Source organism: Chelon labrosus, assembly GCF_963514085.1.
Source record: "Chelon labrosus genome assembly, chromosome: 8".
Classification (NCBI taxonomy): Eukaryota; Metazoa; Chordata; class Actinopteri; order Mugiliformes; family Mugilidae; genus Chelon; species Chelon labrosus.
The window spans coordinates 15,812,293-15,834,486 of record NC_140358.1 but is presented as its reverse complement, the minus strand read 5'-3'; the positions used below and the strand labels follow the sequence as shown (position 1 = coordinate 15,834,486).

At 40.2% G+C, this 22,194-nt stretch overlaps 3 protein-coding genes across 6 annotated transcripts; 1 reads left to right on the top strand and 2 right to left on the bottom strand.

Annotated features, from left to right (window-relative positions):
* Positions 1-158: 158 nt before the first annotated feature.
* gdf9 (growth differentiation factor 9) lies at positions 159-3,523 on the bottom strand. The gene is made up of 2 exons (XM_084549185.1): positions 2,884-3,523; positions 159-2,223 (listed from the first exon to the last, which is right to left on the bottom strand). The coding sequence occupies exons 1-2, from the start codon at positions 3,257-3,259 to the stop codon at positions 1,289-1,291; spliced, it is 1,311 nt and encodes a 436-aa protein (XP_084405311.1). The 5' UTR covers positions 3,260-3,523; the 3' UTR covers positions 159-1,288.
* Positions 3,524-8,292: 4,769 nt separating this feature from the next.
* On the bottom strand, positions 8,293-10,283 carry sowahab (sosondowah ankyrin repeat domain family member Ab; the record flags this gene model as incomplete). Its single annotated transcript, XM_084549783.1, has 1 exon — positions 8,293-10,283. One exon carries the CDS (start codon positions 10,281-10,283, stop codon positions 8,937-8,939), a length of 1,347 nt encoding a protein of 448 aa, XP_084405909.1. The 3' UTR covers positions 8,293-8,936.
* Positions 10,284-12,238: 1,955 nt separating this feature from the next.
* On the top strand, positions 12,239-21,830 carry LOC311492090 (septin-8-A-like). 4 transcript variants are annotated; one of them, XM_084550245.1, is made up of 10 exons: positions 12,239-12,345; positions 13,940-14,054; positions 14,179-14,374; positions 14,811-14,997; positions 15,088-15,249; positions 15,393-15,489; positions 15,687-15,855; positions 18,357-18,489; positions 18,582-18,772; positions 20,061-21,830. In XM_084550245.1, the coding sequence occupies exons 1-10, from the start codon at positions 12,316-12,318 to the stop codon at positions 20,062-20,064; spliced, it is 1,284 nt and encodes a 427-aa protein (XP_084406371.1). In that variant the 5' UTR covers positions 12,239-12,315; the 3' UTR covers positions 20,065-21,830. The 4 variants fall into 4 exon arrangements, with proteins under 4 accessions (XP_084406371.1, XP_084406369.1, XP_084406370.1 ...); XM_084550243.1 differs by having other exon boundaries at positions 19,143-21,830; XM_084550244.1 differs by having other exon boundaries at positions 21,024-21,826.
* Positions 21,831-22,194: the final 364 nt, after the last annotated feature.

Sequence of the window (22,194 nt, the reverse complement as noted above, 5' to 3'; positions counted from 1 at the left end):
CTCAGATCTCAATCTAACAGAGCATCTGTAAAGTGAGCTAGACTACCCAATCCAGTCCAATCCATGGAGGCCCCACTTCACATCATGCAGGACTTCTAATATCTAATATCTTAGTGCCTGATACAACAGCACAGATTCAGACATCTATCCGAGTCCATACCTTGATGGTGGATCTACACAGTACTAGGCTGGTGGTCATAATGTTATGACTGATATTCTAGGTCTGTCTCAGGGTCTCCTCCAGTTGGCCGTGCCCTGTAACTCTCCAAATTTAGGTGCTCAGGAGGCATTCTCACCAGATACCAAGGCCGCGTCAACCGAGTCTTTACAGCGCGATGGAGCGGCGTCTCCCTCCAGAATTCAACTCCCTTATCACAAAAGTAAGGGACTAAATAATAAGCATTTGGAAGGGCCATTTGGACACAACACAAACAGAGCCACGTACATGTATTTTCACTAGGTTGTATGAGCATTTCAGACAACATTTGTGCATGCTATTTTTAATTTTCCAACTTTTTAGAAAATGTCTACATATGTTCATTCTTTTGAATATTCCTAAGCTGAGCACAGACACACAGTGAATTCATTCGGTTTGCATAAACAGACATGATATGCATTTAGTCACATTCAACCAGTACAAATACATGAGCATGCAGTCAGTTCACACGTATGCAGTCACTCAGTGACTAGAAGTAATAAATATACAATGAAACCATGACAGCTTTCATTCTGGACATTACGAGGACGACTGCCTTTCAGACAGCCATCCTGTAATCTCCAGGAATAAAACGATATGTAAAAGGTTTGATAAGAGTTTGTGACTGCTTTTTCTTTGTCCCTTTTTTTTGATGTTGTGCAGAACAGGGCTACTTAAAATTTGGCAATTGTGCTAAATTAAAGAATAATTACGGACGACCCACCCAAAATAAGTTAACGAAAAACTAACTTAAAAAAATTAATATGTCACACATTTTCTTCAGGTGTGTTATATTCACTACCAAATTGCAAACGGGGAGCTGAACAATAGGATGCATTTGCACCCTTTCCAACTATGCCTTAACAAAAAAAGAAATAAACGTCACACTTGTACATTACAATAAAATATTTTAAGTAAACACACCTGCTCCAGATCAAACTTCTTTCATGCACAACAATTTTATAAATTCATGAAATCACTGAGCCTGGTCAGAATATTTGACGCTTGGAATCAGTCCACCCGTGATGAGGCGGTCTTTGGTGATGTTCCGTAAACAAGAAAGAAAAAACAAAAGACATGTTGGCAGCTGGCTTAGCGACATGTGCATCTGGTGGCAATCATGTTCTCGATGTCCTTGGTGGCATAAGAGCCGTCCTCTTCAAAGATCATGACACTCAGGGGGCTGTAGTGAGAGGGCACACATGAAGGTCTGGGCACAGAGGAGTTAAGCCTCGCATAGATGAGGTTTTGCACCATGGTGTGGAAGGGTGAACCATAGAAGAAGCCCACGGCCATCGGGCAGATGCCTCTGCAGTACCTGGGGTTGTACTTTGGTGGAAAAACAATCCAGTGGTCCAGTTTGAGTTGACTGAATTTTACCCTGAAATCATACAAAGCACAGTCACTTGTCGGGAATTCAGAGCTCGGAAGAAGCTCCGGCAGGTGGATGTCCAGGATTTTATCCCCTCGTTTGCTCTTTGGAGATTCTCTCTTCCATCTCCTCTTCTGGCTTGGCGTCTTTTCTGGTTTAAAAACCATCGGCTTCGGAAGAGCGTTTGATGTAGTGGTCGGCCTTTGACCTGCTTTGGGACTGAACCGCTGGTGGGCGATTTTGCTGGTGTCATTGAGGTAAAGAAGCAGAGGAGGGGACCTCAGGGTGAACTCCAGGGGGCCTTTGCGCCCATCGCCTCCGGCTCTTTGTTCCTCCAAACAGGTGCTGTTGAGGAGCAGGTGTATAGTCTTCTTCTGCAACTTTAAGAGAGGCTGAAGAAACAAGGTAATGTCAACCTCCACCCAGTTCCTCCAGCTCCTGCTGCCCGCACCGGCTGTGAAGTTTACTGCGCGGTGGATCCCAGGACACGACCGGCACTGGTTTGACTGCTCCTGCTCCTTGATACTCAGGTAGCACACAGAGCTGACGGGCGCCGAGTGGTCACGGTCAAAGTTATACAGCAGGGCCGACTTCAGAAGCTGCTCTTTTCTCCTTACTTGATCAAGGCTGTAGGACAAGTCCTGCATAAAACTTTCTGAGAGAACACATGAAAACACACAAAGAATCAAAGACGTGCTTATGATTACACTACAGTTTAACTCATCAGAATAAGTATGCTCATCTTGTATTGTATATTCCTGTTTAAGTATCACTGGTGACTTTAAAAGGGGTTTAACAAGAGGCACAGCAGATTAAAATGTTGGCATTTGTTCCATATTTATACAAAAAAAATCAGCAACTGCACAAAACAGCAGAGTTTTTCTCTTAAAAATAAATTTGATATAAAACTTACCAAATACAAAGACAAGATCTTCAGGTGTTAAACAATTATTGGGTAATGTAGATAAAATTATTCTGATTTATCCAACAAACACATACACACACTGTATGGCACAATATAAACAAAAACACAGGCCAACATGTTATTAATTAATTAAATTCCTTAACCCTAACCCCAGCACCACTTTAAAAAAAAGTGACTTTTAAACCTTTATTTATTGAAAGGCAAAATGCCAAAACACTGGAGTTGTATTCAACCCATTTAAACTTAAAGCATGTGACTCTATATGCAAGCAGCCTATATCTTTGGGTGTTATGGGCTTATTTGAATGTGGCCCCTATACTGGGACAGCTGTGTTTGCTGTCAGTGTCCAGTCTGCCGGTGCGTCCTGGGGTCACTGTACAACTGGCTCACCTTTATTTCTCTGTGCAAGACATTCATCTTGCGGCTTGATCAGTCGGACAGTGTTGTAGATTTTATTCCCGTCCACGATCCTCTTCGCTCTGGAGGACATCTTGAAGACCTCCTTCAGGTACTTCATGTACTTGTGCTCGGGCTTCATCTTCTTCCTCAGACTTGGGTTCCACCTCGACCCTCCGTGCTCTGACAGCGCCTTGACCAGCGGGGAGAAGATGCTGTCGTACGGGTACGTGAAGTCGCCCAGGTTGTACAGCGCACTGGAGGCTCCCAGGGAAGATCTAAGCAGCGGGAAGAAGCTGGTGACAAGCAGCACCAACATAACAGTGCGAAAAGAACGGAGGACAGCTGACATCAGAGTTTGGTTTTCCATTGTAAACAACGAAACCGGTGAAAACTTAAGAGACGCTCTGAGAGCGAGGTCAACGTGTCGCCGGTGATCAACGCACGCAGGTGTCAGCAATCAGCTCCATCACTCATATTAGCTACGTTTTCACAGAGATGAACAGGTTTAGAGCTTATGTCCAGTCATTCTAACATATATCTTACTTTAAATGAGGTACACCCTCCCCAGCTGTGGCTTCGTGTTTGTGAGTACCCTGATTCCAATAAAATACTGAAGCTCTTGGTCATTTCTTTATATTTATTTGTGAACACAGAATCTTGAAGTATGTTCCCGGCTATGTAAACTAGAAAGCTAAAGCTGATATTCAAAGAGAGGTATTTTTTAACTAATTAAACCAAAGGGGCAGCATAAATAAATAGTTTACCACAGTATTGTTAAAGAAAAAAATAAAATAAAAGGCCTCTATGGCGACCATGCTTTGCGCTTTTATTTTGAAGACGACTCCCTCCAAACTTCCGGTCTTGTGTCGAGATTAGTTTCTCAGTCCAAAATTGTTAATGATTTATTTATTTATTCATTTTTTTTTTTTTTTTTTTTTTTTTTGCGGTGTGTTATCGTGTTGTAGTAGAATATAAATGAGATTCTCCTGTTGTGGTTTCTAAAAATGACATTGAATGAACTATATCCACTTTGCTGCAGTACCTTGAGTGGTACCTAACACTAGCTATTACAATATTGATATGGTGTACACCGCCTGGCCAAAGTAAAAGTCACCACCTGGATTTAACTAAGCAAATAGGTACTCCTTTGAATAATTACTGCATGGGCGATTATCTTTCAGCTGGCAACAAGTTATTTAACCCCAACTGATGCAATGAATAGCTTCTCATTTCTTAAACAACCATGTCGAAAGACACATCCTGTGGTCGTGGGAAAGATGTTAGTCTGTTTGAGAAGGGTCAAATCATTGGCATGCATCAAGCAGAGGAAACATCTATGGAGATTGTAGAAACTACTAAAACTGGGTTAAGAACTGTCCAACGCAATATTAAAAACCGGAATGATGGTGGAACCATCGTCTTCAAGGAAGAAACGTGGTCAGAAAAAAGAAGAGAGGCAGATGAAGTGATGCACCCATCATGCCTAGTGTCTACTGTACAAGCCTGTGGGGGCAGTGCTATGATCTGGGGTTGCTGCAGTTGCTCAGGTCTAGGTTCAGCAACATTATGTGCCCAAAGAATGAGGTCAGCTGACTACCTGAATATACTGAATGACCAGGTTATTCTATCAGTGGATATTTTTCTTCCCTGATGGCACGGGCATATTCCAAGATGACAATGTCAGGATTCATCAGGCTCAAATTGTAAAAGAGTGGTTCAGAGAGCATGAGACATCATTTTCACACATGGATTGGCCACCACAGAGTCCAGACCTTAACCCCATTGAGAATCTTTGGGATGTGCTGGAGAAGGCTTTGTGCAGTGGTCAGACTCTCCCATCATCAATACAAGATCTTGGTGAAAAATGAATGCAACACTGGATGGAAATAAATCTTGTGACATTGCAGAAGCTTATTGAAACAATCTACAGTATATAGGCTGTTGGATCGTTTCAAATTTTAAAACTGTATTGTGTTGTACAGACACAACCCTATTTTAGATAGTGGCTAATAACACTTTGGAAATACACTGTTTCAACATAAACTGAACATTATAACAGTCATGAAGGAGGATTTAGTGCAGTGCTGTTATATTAAAATGCATTTGTCTTCTCTAGTGTGCCTTATGTTTTGGCGAGCGAGTGTAAAGCGGCTCAGGCATCTGCTTTGCCTCCACAGAACATTTTGTCTTCATCGTGACTCAGACCTCTCATGCAGAGAACAATGATGTGCTCCTCATCACTCCAAAGTCATCAGAAGGTAGGCCAATGCCGAGCTGTTGCCATGGTTACCCAAAGAAAAATAATGTGTTATGGGCCAGGTGTTGCACCAGCCTGTGGTGAAGGGTGGATGAAGCCTTTCTCTTTATTTGTGCTAAAACACGGGAAGCTGACATCATAGAATCTTACTGATTTTAACCTCATGTGTGATAAAACTTGAACAGATGGTCTTGGATGGTCTGATGGACCATCTGATCAATCCGAACAAAATTAAAGCAGCTTTAGGAGCTGCAAATGTTGCCGTTCCAGTATCTGCATGTATGATATTCTGGGGCAGCTGGGAGATGTCTGTCAGGCTCTTATAAAAAGGTATGTTTGCTCCACCTGCTGTTTGAAATGGAACTTGTCTGTGTATGTGTGTTGACATTTCCTTTGTCTCACGTCAATCCTATAGATCAAGACGAGGATCCTCACAGTTCTATGCATTCTGGGTCCAAGCTGTTTGAAGGAAGTAACCGTTCCAGGTGAGTCAGGTCTCATGAGCGTGCAAAGCTGTCATCAAAGCAAAAAGTGACAACTTAGAAGAATCTAAGATAGAATATCATAGTGTGGATGTCTTTTATTAAGGCATTAATCCTGTAGTACTTATATATTTTTTTTACTACTGGCTGCAGGTACAACAGTACATTTCACTGTGCATTGTACTATGTATAACTGTGCATGTGACAAATAAACCTATCTAAAAGCTAAAAAAAAAAAAGCTAAAAGATAATCTACAATGTAGAAAATAATAAAAAGGTGTGTAGCTAGGGACTTTACACTAGTATTGTAGCCTACAGTGCAGCTTCACAAAATTAATCTGCAGTTTAAAATGTACATGCATAGTTAATGTTTTTTTTTGGTTAACTTAATTAAGGTTTGTTAATTTCATATACAGCACACAGCAGTGTGTTGTGTCCACTCTAAGATGACAGTACACAGTGTAGCTGGCCACTAGATGGCAGAGAGTATATTGCAAAACTGCATATCCAGGACATAATGTTGTACAGTAGCTGAATACACTAGGTACAAAATAAAAAACAATCAATTCTAATGCACTAAATGCTCCTTCGTGACTGTTACAACGTTCAGTTTATGTTGAAAAAGGCATCAGAAATGCATTAATTCAACTGTATGATCATCATGGAGGATGGAGTTTATGGTGCCGTTTAACTGGATTAAATTAAACACAAAAGTGTTTTTGTTATTTAGCCAAGCCTATTGACTAAAACGGGAGTGTCAGAATAATAGAAGCTAGAGTCGGTACAGTTCAGTAGTACTACAGACCACAGTGAATCCAAAATGAAAACACAGTTTAATCATCATCTTCCTCTTTTATTTTAAACAAACGCTGAACACCATTCATGAAGCTCAGATTTAGTACAAGACTGTTAGAATATATTAGCTTTCACTAATGTACCCAATGAACTGACAAGTGCGTGTATAGCCTCTTATACATCTAAAAATATCCAAAGTGTCTTGGACCACTGTTCATTCATTTTTGATTACTAATTAAAATATCTTTAAAGACAGCACAATGAACTGTATGCAGAGCTGAAGATGTGAGAAGTGCTGAATGTACTAAATACTTGAATGTGACTCTGGAGGTCCTTCTTATCTTTGGATGTCTGTACAGTATGTCCTGAGATGTTCGGCAGGACAAAATATTGCATTTTTCGGTTTGATTAGTTCACAAAGCAAATAGTAATCCAATATTAACCATATTAAACTATTTTGTTGTCCGAATAAACAATTTCAAGCAAATGATATACTCAAATAATAACAAAGTATGTAATTATTTTTTTGTTCTTCACATTTTAAAGGCTTTGTCCAGTCTTACTGTAGTGAGTAGCTGGCAAATTCTCTAAATGTAAAATAATATGTATTATTAAATAAATACATATGTCAAATAATGATTGGTCTCAATACAGAAATGATCACCATTAAAGAGCCTCTAACAAATAGAATGGGTAATGTTTATAAAATTAAACCAGGTAAAACCAAATAACCTCTGCGCACATAAATTGCACATTGACTGTAGTTCATCACTTAACTCACTTAACTTTAAGATGTGAAGTGTGGTTTATTTAATACTCTCAAAGTGAACGCATGGCCGTGCATGATGAAGCAGCTGTTCTGCTTTGTCATCAAGATATGTTTCACACTGACTCAGCCTGACTCACGTTGTGATTTGATGCTTTCACTGAAATACATCCAGTCAATAGGTATGTTAACATACATTCTGAATATTGTCTTCATGAAATCCTCAAGCAGCTTTTTTTTTTGGTGCTTATCAGGATAGTATTACTTCTGATTTTATGTTGATTGGTTGTTTATGGTTCTAATATTAAAATAGCAAAATTCAGGTGTAATTGTAACCTGCATGCATGAACTAGCCGAGCTTCAGACGTAAGCTGCAGCTGTGTCCCAGTTCCACCACATGCACCGTTGCAAAACTAAAATCTGTTTATTATTCTGTTCTGTACTCATTCTGTACTAACAGGAACTGCACTGTACAAAGCCTGGCTCCACACCTTACGTTTGATGTTTGAATCATGGGACACAGGAAGCCTTTCTGGGGCAGCCTTCTTTTTATAATCATTTGCTTCTCTTGCAGTATTAAATAAACAATGCCGAGGTGCAATAAAACGCATCACGCAGGCTGATGTGTTACCCAGCTGTCCTGTCGTTGTATTGTGCAAGCAGCTTCTCCACAAAGGAAGACAAAGGACATTGTTCTGGCAGCGTTTTGCTTGTGCCTTCATTGTCTGAGCTCCGACTCCTTTTATGTCATCGGGGGGATTGTTCTTCCTCTGGGTCAGTTGAGGATGAAAACAGTGTTTTTGTGCCGCCCCAAAAAGGCAGAAAAAGACCGTTTTCATGCACGTCTGCTGTGGGTGTATTTTACTAAGCTGCCAGGTTTATTAATTTATCAGTATGTTCTCACTGACCAGCTTTAAAATCCTATAAATTTATCATGTTCTTTACTTGTCGTTGTGTCAAACTTGTATTCAGCTGAAATACTTGGCATCGTAAGCATTGCTGTGACTGATAATGTCTCTCTTCTTTTTTTTTATTTTTTTTTACCATAGCTGCCCAGAAATGGGGCCCATGCTATCCCACAAAAGGAGGCCCATCCCTTACAACCTCAAGTCTACAAAGCAACTGATAAAAGAGACATTCCACCAGCCTGACTAGTCATCTCCCTGCTTTGCATAAACCGGTCTGAAATGAGTCCTTCTTTGCATGTGCTGTGCTGAGTTTGAGAGGTAGCTTTTTCTTTCTTTTTCTTTTTTAAATGATAAAGCCTACAGTTAATCTTTCTCTATAATAGTGCACTGAATGTTTCCTCTACTCTAGGTTTGCTTTAAAGAATTAAACTTATTTTAATCTGACTGTATCCACAGAGCAGAAACTCAGTGGTCATTACACTTCAAAAGGTGTTGGATGCAACTGTTTACCAGGTCTGGTCCATTTCCGTATTTTCTCACACTTTGTAGTCAGGAATCAATTATTCTAAAGGTTTATTACTCATTAGCTCATGAGACTATGTACAACTTTCACAGATTGTTGGTGTTCATAAAAATAAGTTAAGTAGGTGCAAAATAACAAGTCAGTTGTTAACAGATGAAATTCAACCTAAAGGGGAAAAATAATTATAAATACCATTCATAAATAGAACATCTGGCAGTGATACACTGTACAAAGCTATACCAGACAGCTACAATAAGTACACATGTAGTATAATGACATAAACCGTTTTGTCTCCTACAAGTCTCTCAGCTTCTCACCAGTCGTGAGCAAACTTATTTGTCTTTTGTTTCTTCCCCATGTGAGGGTGGAACAGTTTACTAATTGTATTAAAGCCTTTCGTCTGCTCCTTGCACTCCTCATCCTCCGTCTCCTTGCTCTTCTGCCCTCCTCCCAGAAGTGCTCGGACCTCGGCCGACACACCTTTCCCCAGGTAGTGGAAGGCCTTCTTCCCGTCGTCGTCTCTCTCGTTCACGTTTGCTCCGTAGCTTTGCACGAGCAGAACCATGACTTCAGCGTGGCCATGTATGGCTGCGATGTGCAGAGGCGTGTATCCTCCGTGCGCCTTGCTGTTGACGTTCACATAAGTGCCTCTCCTCCTGGAGACGTCCATGAGCTTGTGTATCATCTCGCCGTTGCCGTCCTTGGCCGCCCAGTGCAGAGCTGTGAAACCGGACATGAAGTCTTTCCTCTGTGCTAACCGTGTGTCGCGCAGCAGCAAAGCATGTATTTGTCCCCACAGTCCAGCAGCACACTTCACCAACCACTCATGAGCTAATGGCTCCAAGGGCACAGAGTCAGAGTACTTGGCTTCATCTGATGGTCTTGTGGTCTTGTTTTGGGGCCTCGCGTCTGGAAAGCCAGGGAGTAGTATGTCCTCTGTCTGTCTGCTTTTCCAACGTTGTGATTCTCTTAAGGCGTCCTTCTTGTGAGAATTTAGATTTGCAGAAACTTTGGTGTCTTTTGCAATCTGTTTCTGTGAAGTTTTGTGCTGTTGCACTTGGTGTAATCCGTCCTGTGCTGCTGTTGAATCTCTTGGAGGGGATTTCACTGCAATGACAGCGAACACAGCTCCAGACTTCCCCGCTCTGCTCCCCTGATCTGCAGAGATATTCAGGACTTTGACAGTGGTTGTGTCCGCGCTGTTAACACTTCTCGATGACAGCCTCCTTTTCTGCATGCTCTCCCCGTGCATATGCTTGGCATCCTCATAATAATTCCCATTCACGCTGGAGGGACAGCACACGTTATTGTTTTCGATGTCCGAGTAAATCACCCTGGCAGACTCGGCTCGATGAGGAGACGTGTAAGAAAAGCTCGTGTTCAGGCTCGAGAAGCTGTCCTCCGTGTGCGTTTTCACGGACGCATCCTCTCTAACAAAGTCCTGGTACCTTTTCTTCACGACCACAAACTTCACCCCGTCCGTCTGCTTGACCACGGCGACGCTGTTCACCAGCCTCTTGAAGAGGTCTCTATTGTGCAGCTTTTCCGCGGGATCGCCGCAGTTGATGAGACTCGTGAAATTGTGCAGCAGCTCCGAGTTTTTCACTTTGCCTCCGTGCTCCAGTAAAAAAGACAAAACGGATTCTTGGGTCAAAGACATTTTGTCCTGCCGGGCCAAAGGAAAATATGAAGAGAAACAGAAGATTAGATCAGGTAAAGCCTAATCTGTGCCTGTGTGTGCTCCCCTCTCTGTTGTCCTCCTCCAACCTGCTGCTGCTGCTTCCGGCGCCTCTCCAAACAAATCCACCCGTGGTTTTAGTGAGACACTCCCTGTTCAAAGTTTAGCTCAGCGTCGGTCGGTGGATCAATATGATAATATGACAAAAATGCTTTTTGTTTTTTCTTATATGCTTTTTAAATGCGAAGATAATTATTACTATTTCTTTTTAAATAAAGATCAGTGTATCAGTTGTAGGCTGTCAAAGCTATACAAGCAGTCTATCTATCATCTATCTGTCTGGATAAAGAGATATACATTGTACTTCACGTCAAGTAGTGTCAAGTTTATTTTTCTTAAATCTATTGCTTTTGTGGCTTTAAGATAAGATAAGATGGGTTTTATTTGTCACATGCACAGTTATACATAGTACAATGCACAGTGAAATGTATTTTTGTACCTGCAGCCAGTAGTAAAAAAGTACTACAGTAAAACAGTAATAATTGCACATAGCACACAAGGTAAACAATATAAGCGTAAATGTAAACCGTGAAAAATAAAATAAAATATAGACTGTACACTCAAAATGTAAACTTAGAGGGGGGTAGCTCGTACAGATACGCATATTTACAATATTGAAAACAGCTATGTGAGTAAAGTGCAGTGGTGAAGTGGCTTTTAATGTTATTTTCGATAAACCAATAAGTATGATAAATCGCTTAACGTACAGTGACATGCCAGCTCTAAATGTACTGGAAATCACGCAGTGACTTATCTGCCCAAATGTTTTAAAGGCACATTTTGCAAATCATACAAATGGACACTTAAGGCCAAAAAGACAAAGATATTTCACTTAGTAGTTAAATATGAATGAACACTGGTCCAACATACTTTGGATTTCTTTATTTTATTGTTATAGATGTGTGTACGCCAGTTCATTCGTGACTATGAATGTATTCCGATATAACAGGTTTGTAGTATACTGAATTGTACTGTGTTGTACTGAGACCTGTTTAACAACCCCATTTTAGTCAGTGAGCTCGGCTAAATAACACAAAAACTTCAGTGTTTAATTCAGTCCAGTTTAACAGCAACACAAACAACGTCCTCCAAAATGATCATATAGTTGATCTCACACTGTTTCTGTATAAACTGAAGATTCACAGTCACGAAGGGTGGGGTTTAGTGCATGACTCTATTAGTTATCACTAGTCTACCTAATGTTTTGGCAATAATACTTTTGCTTCTGATGTCAGTCCATATTGCTGTAGAGGAAGAAATGCTGAGATAGCTGTTTAAATAAAACATTAGACATCAGAAAGAGATGAGTGCATTACTGTCCCATGTTGTTGCTGTCCAGTGAAGCCAATTCAGTTTTACAAAATGTACATGCATGGTTTATAACAACACCTATGTTTTATCTTGCGTATATCCTAAAAAAAATCAACTTAATTCTCAAGTAAATAACAAACACCTGCATGCAGTTTATTTTTCTTAGTAGCAGGAAAAAGGCAGGGGGCTCCCAATGTGTCAGGAGTTTATTGATTTCATTGTCTTCCATTGTCACATGTACAGTGTTGATCTCTCTAAACAATGAGACTCTTGTACATGTGTTTAAGTCAGAAAACAACATTCACCTTCCAGAAATAGAGTGCAAAGCTGCACAATGAGCCCCCTTTTTTTTTGAGTGATTTAAACACACAAAAATTTAAAATGAAAGTAGAACAACAGTTAAATATTACGGCACTATTTGTGTGGTGCTTTTTTTGTTGTTTGTAGAAGCAGTTGTCGTGATATTTAATTAGAAGTGGAGTAGTCTGCTGTAATGTCGCCCTCCAACACCGAGGGGGTGTTGCCTCCAAGTAGCCATATTGAGAGGAGTGTGTGTGTGTGTGTGTGTGTGTGTGTGTGAGATGTGGAGAGAGCAGGTCTGGCTGAAGACAGATAATTCCTGCGCACACAGACTCTCGTGACGATGGCGGCCGGTGAAATAGATGTCTTCGCAGTAAGTATGATGATGTACTGTCTGCGGGTCTGCGCTGACTGCGTGGTTTGCTGTCTTCGTACTATTAAACCAGCAAAGGCGTATAATTCAGGTGTAGCTACGTAAGAGCGAGGGCGGCGGTAATGAGATGTGTGTGTGTGTGTGTGTGTGTGTGTGTGCAGAGTAGCTGCAGGATCGCTGCGGTGATGAGAAAGCTCGTTATGTGCAATGAATCGCGATGAAGACGGGTTTCTTGGTAGCTGGAAAAAAAAAAAAAACTGCCTCGTCGCCTCGATTGGATGAGCAATCTTTGGAGACGCGGAGGAAAAACGCACTTCAGCATCCAGACGCGCTGCACAGCGTGTAAAGCACGGAGCCTGCTCATCAATACTTTGTTTACTGTGTCAGCACCTCTGACAGGTGTGTGCACGGCTGCAGAATAAACAGGAGCGTTTGAGTGAAACATATGACAGCAGGCAGTAGGAGACTAGGTTAATAGGATAAACCTTAAGTAGCAGCCTGTTGGTAGTGCTAAGTGGAGCTACTAGCTCCTCTAGACTCAGCATCACATTGCTCAGTATGTGTGTGTCTGCCCAATGTGCAATTCATGGCCATCTGTTAATTAAAACATAGCGTATAGTGCATGCCTGGTGATGAGTTTCTTGTCAGGCTGCATTATACAGATTGCAAGACTATGTTTACTTAACGCAGTGTGAGGACATGTAAAGTGGGGGTAGGCTATGGGTACCAGGGCAGCCAGCAAGCTTGGATACCCTTCCTCTCTGTGAAATAACATCCAGATAAAGAGCTCTTTGTGTGTGTGTGTGTGTGTGTGAGAGAGAGGGAGCGAGACAGAAACGGATGATTGTTGCATTGCACACATCCTGGTCCTCATGTTGAGCCTTTTGCAAGATGCCAGGGTCCCAGGGTGAGTCTGGTATAAGTGGAACAACCTCTCAGTATGCCAGCTGATCAAGCCAGGGCAACATATAGTTATATACAGAGTCTGTGTCTGTGTATTTTCAGCTTTATGTCAATGAACATGGAACTCAGACGACAATATGTATTTTCTGTGCAGTGGGGTTAAACTGTTATGTTAGCTTTACAAACATGAGGATGAAGTAATGTTTATAAACCACAATATAATTATCCCCAGAAATTAACTCGAAAGTAAAATATCCCATCTTAAATATGATTTTCTTTTGAATAAACCCGTATTTATGATCACAAACCATCACTGCCTGTAGTGTTAAAGTTACTAATAAATAGTCGTTAACTTTACGAACCTCATCAGACGTCACAGCTGCATGATTCGAATTATTCTCTCGCCTCTTGTCTTTAGTGGGGGGGAGTCTAGTCTGGTATATTCACACAGAACCTTTTTATAGATGGGACTGTTGGGTGTGTTAAGTGGAAGAGTCAGACGATCTCATTTGCAAAGAATGCTTTTAAGCTTAAAAGCAGAGTGTGGGGATGGGATGCGCCAGCTTTTAACCTCCCCATTTTAATGACGTTCTTCGGATATTTACTGGCATGAGGAGAATATGATGCCATATTATTGAAATGCAAGTAATACTCTTTGTCTTGTGTGTTTCCAAAACGCTCTTTTTTTCAGAACGAAGAAAAGCGAAACGTGGAGCTCGGCGGCCATGTGGGCTTCGACAGCCTTCCAGACCAGCTGGTCAGTAAATCAGTTGCACAGGGATTCTGCTTCAACATCCTCTGCGTAGGTATGTCTGCGTGCGGGAGGAGTTCATAATCCAAAGTTAGTGCCTTGAACGTAACATGCACCCATTTGGATTTTGGACCATTAATGCATCACTTTGTCTGCTTTTTTTTTTTTTTTTTTTTAAGGCGAGACAGGGATAGGAAAGTCAACACTGATGAACACTCTTTTCAATACAACATTTGAAAATGAGGAAGCCAGCCACTATGAGCAAGAGGTACAGCTTCGCCCGCAAACGTATGATCTGCAGGAGAGCAACGTCAACCTAAAGCTGACCATTGTGCACACTGTGGGCTTCGGAGACCAGATCAACAAAGAGGACAGGTACAAACTGTTAACAGATGTTCTACTAAGAATGAGAAAAGTCCGGACAAAAAAATAAATAAAGCGATTCTACAGTGTAGAAAACCTTAAATACTAACAAACATTTCTCTTGGTGATATCAGTGCCAGCTGTCAATCACTACCCCCTCCTGCTTCTGTATTAAAGCAAACACGCTTCCTGATAGTGAGCTGTTTTGTTTTGGGTGAATTGGGTGAGCAGAAAGGGAATAAGGGAATGGCTGGTAAAACAAAGGCAGTCTAAATAGCCAGCTGAGTGCTCCAAACAGCAGGAAGTGTAAAACTCTAGCATTCTTGGCTGTAGCGCTGTAGAGTGCAGAGTTCGTAACCAGGATACCAACATGGCTCTCAAACAACTAGAAGCAGGAGAAATGTAGAAAAAATGTCAAGATAAAATATCCTGTGTGTGTTTTTTGCAGCTATAAGCCCATTCTTGAATATATCGATGCCCAGTTCGAGAAGTATCTCGAAGAGGAGCTGAAAATCAGACGTTCCCTCTTTAACTACCACGACACGAGAATCCACATCTGCCTGTATTTCGTCGCTCCCACCGGACATTCACTGAAGTCCCTTGATCTCGTCACAATGAAGAAACTGGACAGCAAGGTGACGAGAGGCTGAGGCTCTCTGTGTTTCAGCAGGTAATGCTACTCGCTCCTCAGTCTGTCACTCACGGTTTGGTGGTTCTCCATTCAGGTGAACGTCATCCCTGTCATTGCGAAGGCCGACACCGTGTCCAGGAGTGAACTGGACAAATTAAAGATCAAGATTATGAGTGAGCTGGTCAGCAATGGAGTGCAGATATATCAGTTTCCTACGGAGGATGAAGCTGTTGCAGAGATCAACTCCTCCATGAATGTGAGTCCTAGAAACACTCATACATACAGGAGACAGATACTGACCTTTTCCAGCACTAAGTTTACTAATCTAAATCAGAAATATTCTATGCAACAGTATTATATTCAACCATATTTTAACAGTATCAGTACTCTATGTTATAGACTCATCTTCCCTTTGCTGTGGTTGGAAGCGTAGAAGACGTTAAAGTAGGAAATAAGATGGTGAAAGCAAGGCTGTATCCCTGGGGATCAGTGCAGGGTGAGTTCACTAAATTTATCTGACAAGCATCATAATGTCCTCCAAACGTTACAGCCGTTTCATCAGCTGCCAAAATTATTATTTTTAGTTTTTCACTATTGATATAAACACAAGATCATGATTATGTGCTTTTATGTGCTCAGTGTGAACAGACTTGATTGCAAATGACCAAGCTTCTTTCTTTTTTTTTTTCCCAGTGGAGAATGAAAACCATTGCGATTTTGTAAAACTGAGGGAGATGCTACTGCGTGTGAACATGGAGGATCTCCGGGAGCAAACACACGCCCGACACTATGAGCTGTACCGTCGCTGCAAGCTGGAAGAGATGGGCTTCAAGGACACGGGGCCTGACAGCCAGTCGTTCAGGTGAGATTAGGGATAGCGGTTGTGTAATGCATCTGGGCAATTTACTGCATGAAAACATGATGGTAAAACTGCAGTGATAGATTACTTTGTTCATAAACAGCACATGAAAATAACTTCACATTTAAATGATTAAAATAAGGTGTAAATGTGGGTTAGGTATCATGGGATATTAATCTGATCTGGGTCAGCCATGTCTGTGTCCACTGAGATAATAACAAAACTAACTATTTTGCCACGCTCAGGCAAACTTTAGCCAGCGTCATTAATGTGTTTAGATCTCTAGGCGCCCGGTAGGACCATAACTGGACTCTTATGAAGCTGTTGTAATATGTGAAATTTAGGTCTCTGCAAATTGCAGTGATAGACATTTTCAATCTGTTTTTTACCAACATCATCCAACATTATTAAAGGCTGCCACACACGCAATTCCCCCAACACACAAGTTTTCCCTGCACATCCTCATAGAGGAAAGAGAGAAACTCAAATCAACACCATCAGAGTCAATCTCAACACCTTTAAAGTATCTATATAGGTCCACACCACAGAGTGTTAATTTTTCTTTTTTTGAAATCTCGGTTTGTTAACACTCCAAAGTGTTATTATTGACTCTTCTTAAAATTTAACACTTCTCAGCACTGACCACCAGTGTTAGATTCTAAACTAGTGTATAGGGTTAGATATCAACTTTCTCATAGTGTCACTCCATATTTACACTGTATGGTGTTATAATATTGTTTTCAGTTACGTATGCCATGAACTGTCTCCAGTCTCCACGCAAGATTGCCCTCAGGCTCATAAAGAAACGCATACAAACGCAAACAAACACAAAAAAAGGTTAAATTAAAAGAGAAATATAGTCAAATGACTTATACAGACTTTTTGGACTTCATGTGAACCACCAAACAGACAGCGAGTGGTGCCATAGCAGTACCAGGTTACAGCGGCCTGTAGCAGTGCAGTAAAGTTATACCCAGCTTACTTTACTACCACGTGGTGTCTTGTTGGTCTCTGTACCAGTATTTTATTGGGGAAGACAGAAAGCTCCCAAATAATGCATCTAAATTTCCCTGTGGGATATTTAGTGTATAACGGCACCGATTGTGCAGGGCCCGCTAACCTAACACGGTTTAGTTGGGGTCAAACTTAATGTTAACCGACAACCATGTTACCACCAGACTTAGTCTACTTGGTCTCCGTCTCTAACTGTCAGTTTAACTACTGTTTCTGCCATCAGCTGTAACAATTGTAATAGTCTATTTATATTAACCTGTGTTATTGTACATGAATTAGCATTTACTGACTTTAGCATGGCTGAAGAAATCAAATGTTAGCGTTAGCTAGGTGTCAGCGATGTACGGGGCATGCTAGATCAACAGTCAATATTTACATCAAACATAATATTTACACAAAGTGAATTACATTTACTCACCAAACAATCAGTTGCTAGTTCTCGGAATGACTGTCCAGGTGTGGGTATAATAAATGGGCGAGGCTAATAAATTAACCTGGATATGAGGTGTCATATCCAGGTTCAGAGGTCATTGTAGAAATTAAGAGAGTTAAATGTGAGTTAATTCACAAACACTCCATTTTAACACCAACTATTTGTCCTCAGGGAGTTATATATCTTTACAATGAGTATAAATAACTCTACTTTTGCTAAAATTTCACCAACAGCCGGATTTTAACTCCACAGCGTTTGCTGTTTATGATGCCTTGCGATGTTTCCATTTAGGATGCTTTCAAATGCTCCTCTGTAAGAGTTAACTTAGCTCTCCTAAGTTTCAGCACAGTCATCTATAAGCTGTCGTTACCCGGGTGGAGATGTGTGATGAACCTAAAACCATTACCCTTCTCTGCCTCAGTTCCACTGGGGCAACAATCAGCTGCTTAGCTTTGTTGACGTTCAGCTGTAGGTTGTTCTCTGTGCACCACACTGAGTAAATATCAATTTCCTCTTGATATAAAGTCTCATAATTCAAAAGGAGGAATAGATATATAATTAGAATTACATAATTAGATACATAATTAATCACCTATCGCACTGGAATAGATGTATAATTAAACAAGTCCAAAAAAAGAAAAGAAAATTTAGGAGTTTAATGAAGTAGTGTAAGATAAATGTAAGTAGTATAATAGTGTTACATTTTATAAATATATGAACTTAGTGAAGAAAAAATAAAGTTTCTCTCATTTTTCAATTCATTTAATCTTATCTGAACCTTTTAGTCCCTTCATAAATTAATCTAGAGATTAGCCACTCACATCTCAATTTATGGGAATATTTCCAGTTCATGTGTAAACTAGATATTTTTTTGTGTCATTAATAATCAGCGCTGCACTAAATATTAGCAAATGTCATAGATATTTACTTATTACATCCTATCTTCTATCTAGCATTGAAGTTATGTAGACAAAACAAAGACCCGGTGCAGCTTGACCAGCCTTGTCCATGCACAGCAGAAAAGTCAGCATAACATTGCCTTTACTCTGATGTTCAGCCTCCAGGAGACATACGAAGCCAAGAGGAAGGAGTTTCTTGTGGAGCTGCAGCGTAAAGAGGAAGAAATGAGGCAGATGTTTGTCAACAAAGTCAAGGAGACAGAAGCAGAGCTGAAAGAAAAAGAAAAAGAGGTGAGGATTGGCATCATCACAAGCTAACTGGTCGTTGATACAAGTGGCATGTCTCACATTGCGCCCTGTGTCGACATCATCATCCTCTCTAGCTTCACGAGAGGTTTGAGCAGCTCAAGCGGATGCACCAGGAAGAAAAGAAAAATCTGGAGGAGAAAAGACGAGAGCTGGAAGAGGAGATGAACGCCTTCAACAGACGAAAGGTTGCAGCTGAGACACTGATGGGACAGGCACTCCAGGGTTGCTCGCAACAGCCATTCAAGAAGGACAAGGACAAGAAGAAGTAAGTCTGGTTTTCTGTATAGTTGTTCTGCGGTTGTTCTTTCATGCTCCACAGCCGTCGGCACGAACATAAATGCCATCAACCATTAATAACACTAAGATCTCTCAAGCTATTCAAGGATAATTTGTGAAATGTCGCACATACATTATATCCACAAGCCAAGGACATGTATTGTCTGAGCCAGTCTCTGTGGAGTTGATTGGAGCGGGGGGAGCTGTAGAATGTGATTAATGAGATAGTGTCATCTTCCCAGAAGCCATGTTGGCTCAGACACTGATACAGGGACAGATTCAGACTGACACTGTGTGCCCAGACTCGGTAGGAAGGGTCACAGCTTGCATGACACAGCCTGATGCTTTTGTCTCTGCAGGCTGACCTGCCAGACTGTATCTCAGGCAGGGGCACTCCTGTTTACATTGGACTGGTCTCACCGATGTTCACGCCATGTGCAACAAAGATGATACTCAGACATCCTGCATAGAGCTCTAATCATTCTTGCAGGTGGAAACATTACGTGTCAGGTTGAATTATGTATGCTCAAAACTCATATACACGGTTTGAAGCTATGATTAGCCTTGAAACCCACAGTCACAAAGATATCTCCATGATCGGTCAAATAGAAAGAAAAACGTGACAAATGAGAGCTTCAGAACATTTCACTGGTAATGTCAGTTTGTACTGACTTTAACATCCTAACAAGTGGGTGAAAATGTGGGCCAGTGTAATGCCACAATGTGCTGAAGATATGATTTCAACAGTTGTGGCTAATGGTTATAATACAGTTTTTAAAAAAGCAAGAGACGTACTAAAGAAATGTGCAAAATATGATGCTTTAAATCTAAGAAGATGAGCAAATAGATGTTAAAAGCTTCCGAGTGTTCGGCCAAACCTCATTTGTTTTTCAAATGACAGAGGAAATTCTAATACGCAGTCATTCCTGGTGATTGGTAAGCTAGCCATGCTCCAGATGTGGTGTCAGTGTTTTGTCTTGTTAGATTTGACCTCAACTCTTCATACGGAGAGAAACGTCTCAACAGTTTATAAATACAGGTTCATGGTCTAAATTTGAAATTAGTAATTGTTTTCCATGACAAATTTTGTAAGTAAGATTCGATGTCCAAATCATTAGTTGAGCCTAAAATCATGTAGTATGCAAAGGAAATAATGCATTTCCAAACACTGTTTCATTCCAGTTTCATTCACCTTATTATTTTAATTTCTGTCATACATCAAACCCTTCATTGTTTTTCTTTTGCCATATTTTGTCTTATTTCTTTCCCCCTTTCAGTTGATTTGTGGATCCTGGAATGTGTCTGCCGTCAGCATGGGAAAAAGAGACACATGTCATGTTTGACATTTCTTACTGACACTGTACGTGTGGACTGACTAAGCACGTATGTGAGCCTGAATAATGTGAGCCACTGTGTACTTACGGATCAAATGGGGTAGCTTTGCTCAGTGTATTTAATTTGTCCCTAATGCTGACTGTGCTCGACACATGATAACAAATCCGTGGACTGTTTTCATAACTCGTAGCTTGTGTTGTTTTATGTCCTTGTCATGAATGTGTTGTCAATTTAAGTCTCTGGTTCTCAGTGAGATGCTAACAGGACTTAATAGAGACCATCAGTTACAGACTGAACTGATGGTTGTGAGTTTTTATAACATTAAATTAATAATTGTGTATATTTATACATGCAGTTATTCATAAGATGGTGTGTATGTAATGTAGATAAAAAAATTACATGAAAAGAATAATAGTTTTTTTAATTGCTTGTGTTTTGAAATAAGATAATGTAACTGTCTAAAGTTACTAAACAGAATATATTTTAATGGTTTGCAAGTGAGTGAATATTTTGCCTTTATTTACATTCAAATAAAGAAAGACACTGAAAAAAGGAATAAAGCATCAGTTCATTTGTCATCTGAACCCATTCCCCTTCTGTTCCCTTACTGCTCTGGGACTTTCATCACATTTGTATTATTCAAAGCATTTTATGTTGCAGTCATTTTGTCACGACATAACCAAGCACACATCTAATTTCAATTTCCTAACAATGTTTATAGTGTTCCTGTAAAGCTCTGTTTGATTAAGCTTCAGTTTGGTTCGGCGGCAAAATGCTTATTAATTAAGCCTTTATCAGTATTTTCACTAAACTGTATTAATGTTGTTGAGTTTTGTCAAGTGAACTTAATAACTACTGCTTTTTTCAGGATAAATGACATGTTTTGTTTTCTTTCCTTTTCATAGCTTCTTTAGTCTTCCATCTGCGTGCTCCTTAACCTCAGGAAGGAATTTGAATTAGGAGACACTCAGCCACATCAAAACTTCACAGACTAACGATCAAGTGTATTATTTTTACAATGCTGAATAAAAGTTTTATAGAAATGAAACATCCCCGGAAGTGAGAGTCAGCCTGAAGTCTTCCATGTCTACTAAACCTTGTCCTTTAAGCTTTTTAAACATCGCTCTGTAGCATGGTCTGTGCATGGCTCCCTAACTTCATCCCCATGAGTGTTAAAACCTCTCCATTGCCAAAATTGCAGTTTTTGTACTGAATGTGCTGTTTTCTTTTCCATGTTCTGCTCGTAGTTCATGACTGATGCCAATTTACACTGTGAAATATATGGTATAAACTGACATGAAAATGCTGTTGAAGTCTGTATAAGTTTTAAATCATATTATGATTTAGAAGCACTTTAAATCAGTTATAGTATAAATGCTATTTTTAACCATATCTATAGTCATAAATGTTTCCCTATCATACTAACCTGTCAGATTTTATGTTGTGTCTTAAAGATATAGACAGAAGTATTTCATAGTAAACTGTAAAAACTATATATTCTATTGTTACTTGTTACATCCCCTGGATGTATATAGATTCAGGATTGAATCTCTTAATGTGAGTCAATCTATATGACTATATGGTGGTGTCCGTGTGGGCCCGCTTGCAGATTTGTAAATCCTGTGCTAATAAAGAATTACTTTATTGAAAATGTGTGTTGTTCTCTCTGTAACTTCACTTTTAAAACAGAAAAAAACAAATCACAGAGAGCTGGCGGTGGTATAGGCTGTGGCCTGCTCTCAGCAGATTCAGATTCCTTCCAGATTGTTCCAGAAACCTAACAGCAGGCCTCAGCTGAAGAAGAAGAGGCAGCATTATACGCTAACGCCTGCTGTATGAAAACATTTCAAACATTACGTTTTCAACATATATTGTCCAGTTTTCTTCAAATTGTGCTGTTTAATTCTCTTATTTCCACCGCTTTAGAAAAGCAGTACATATTTTCTTGGCTGCTGTTTTACAGAATATAAAAATAATTCAGCTGTAATTCGCAGCTGTGTAGATAAGTGTTACATTTATATTGCTAAATATTGATAAAAATATATTTAATATAGCCAAATTTTATTGTCTACGTTT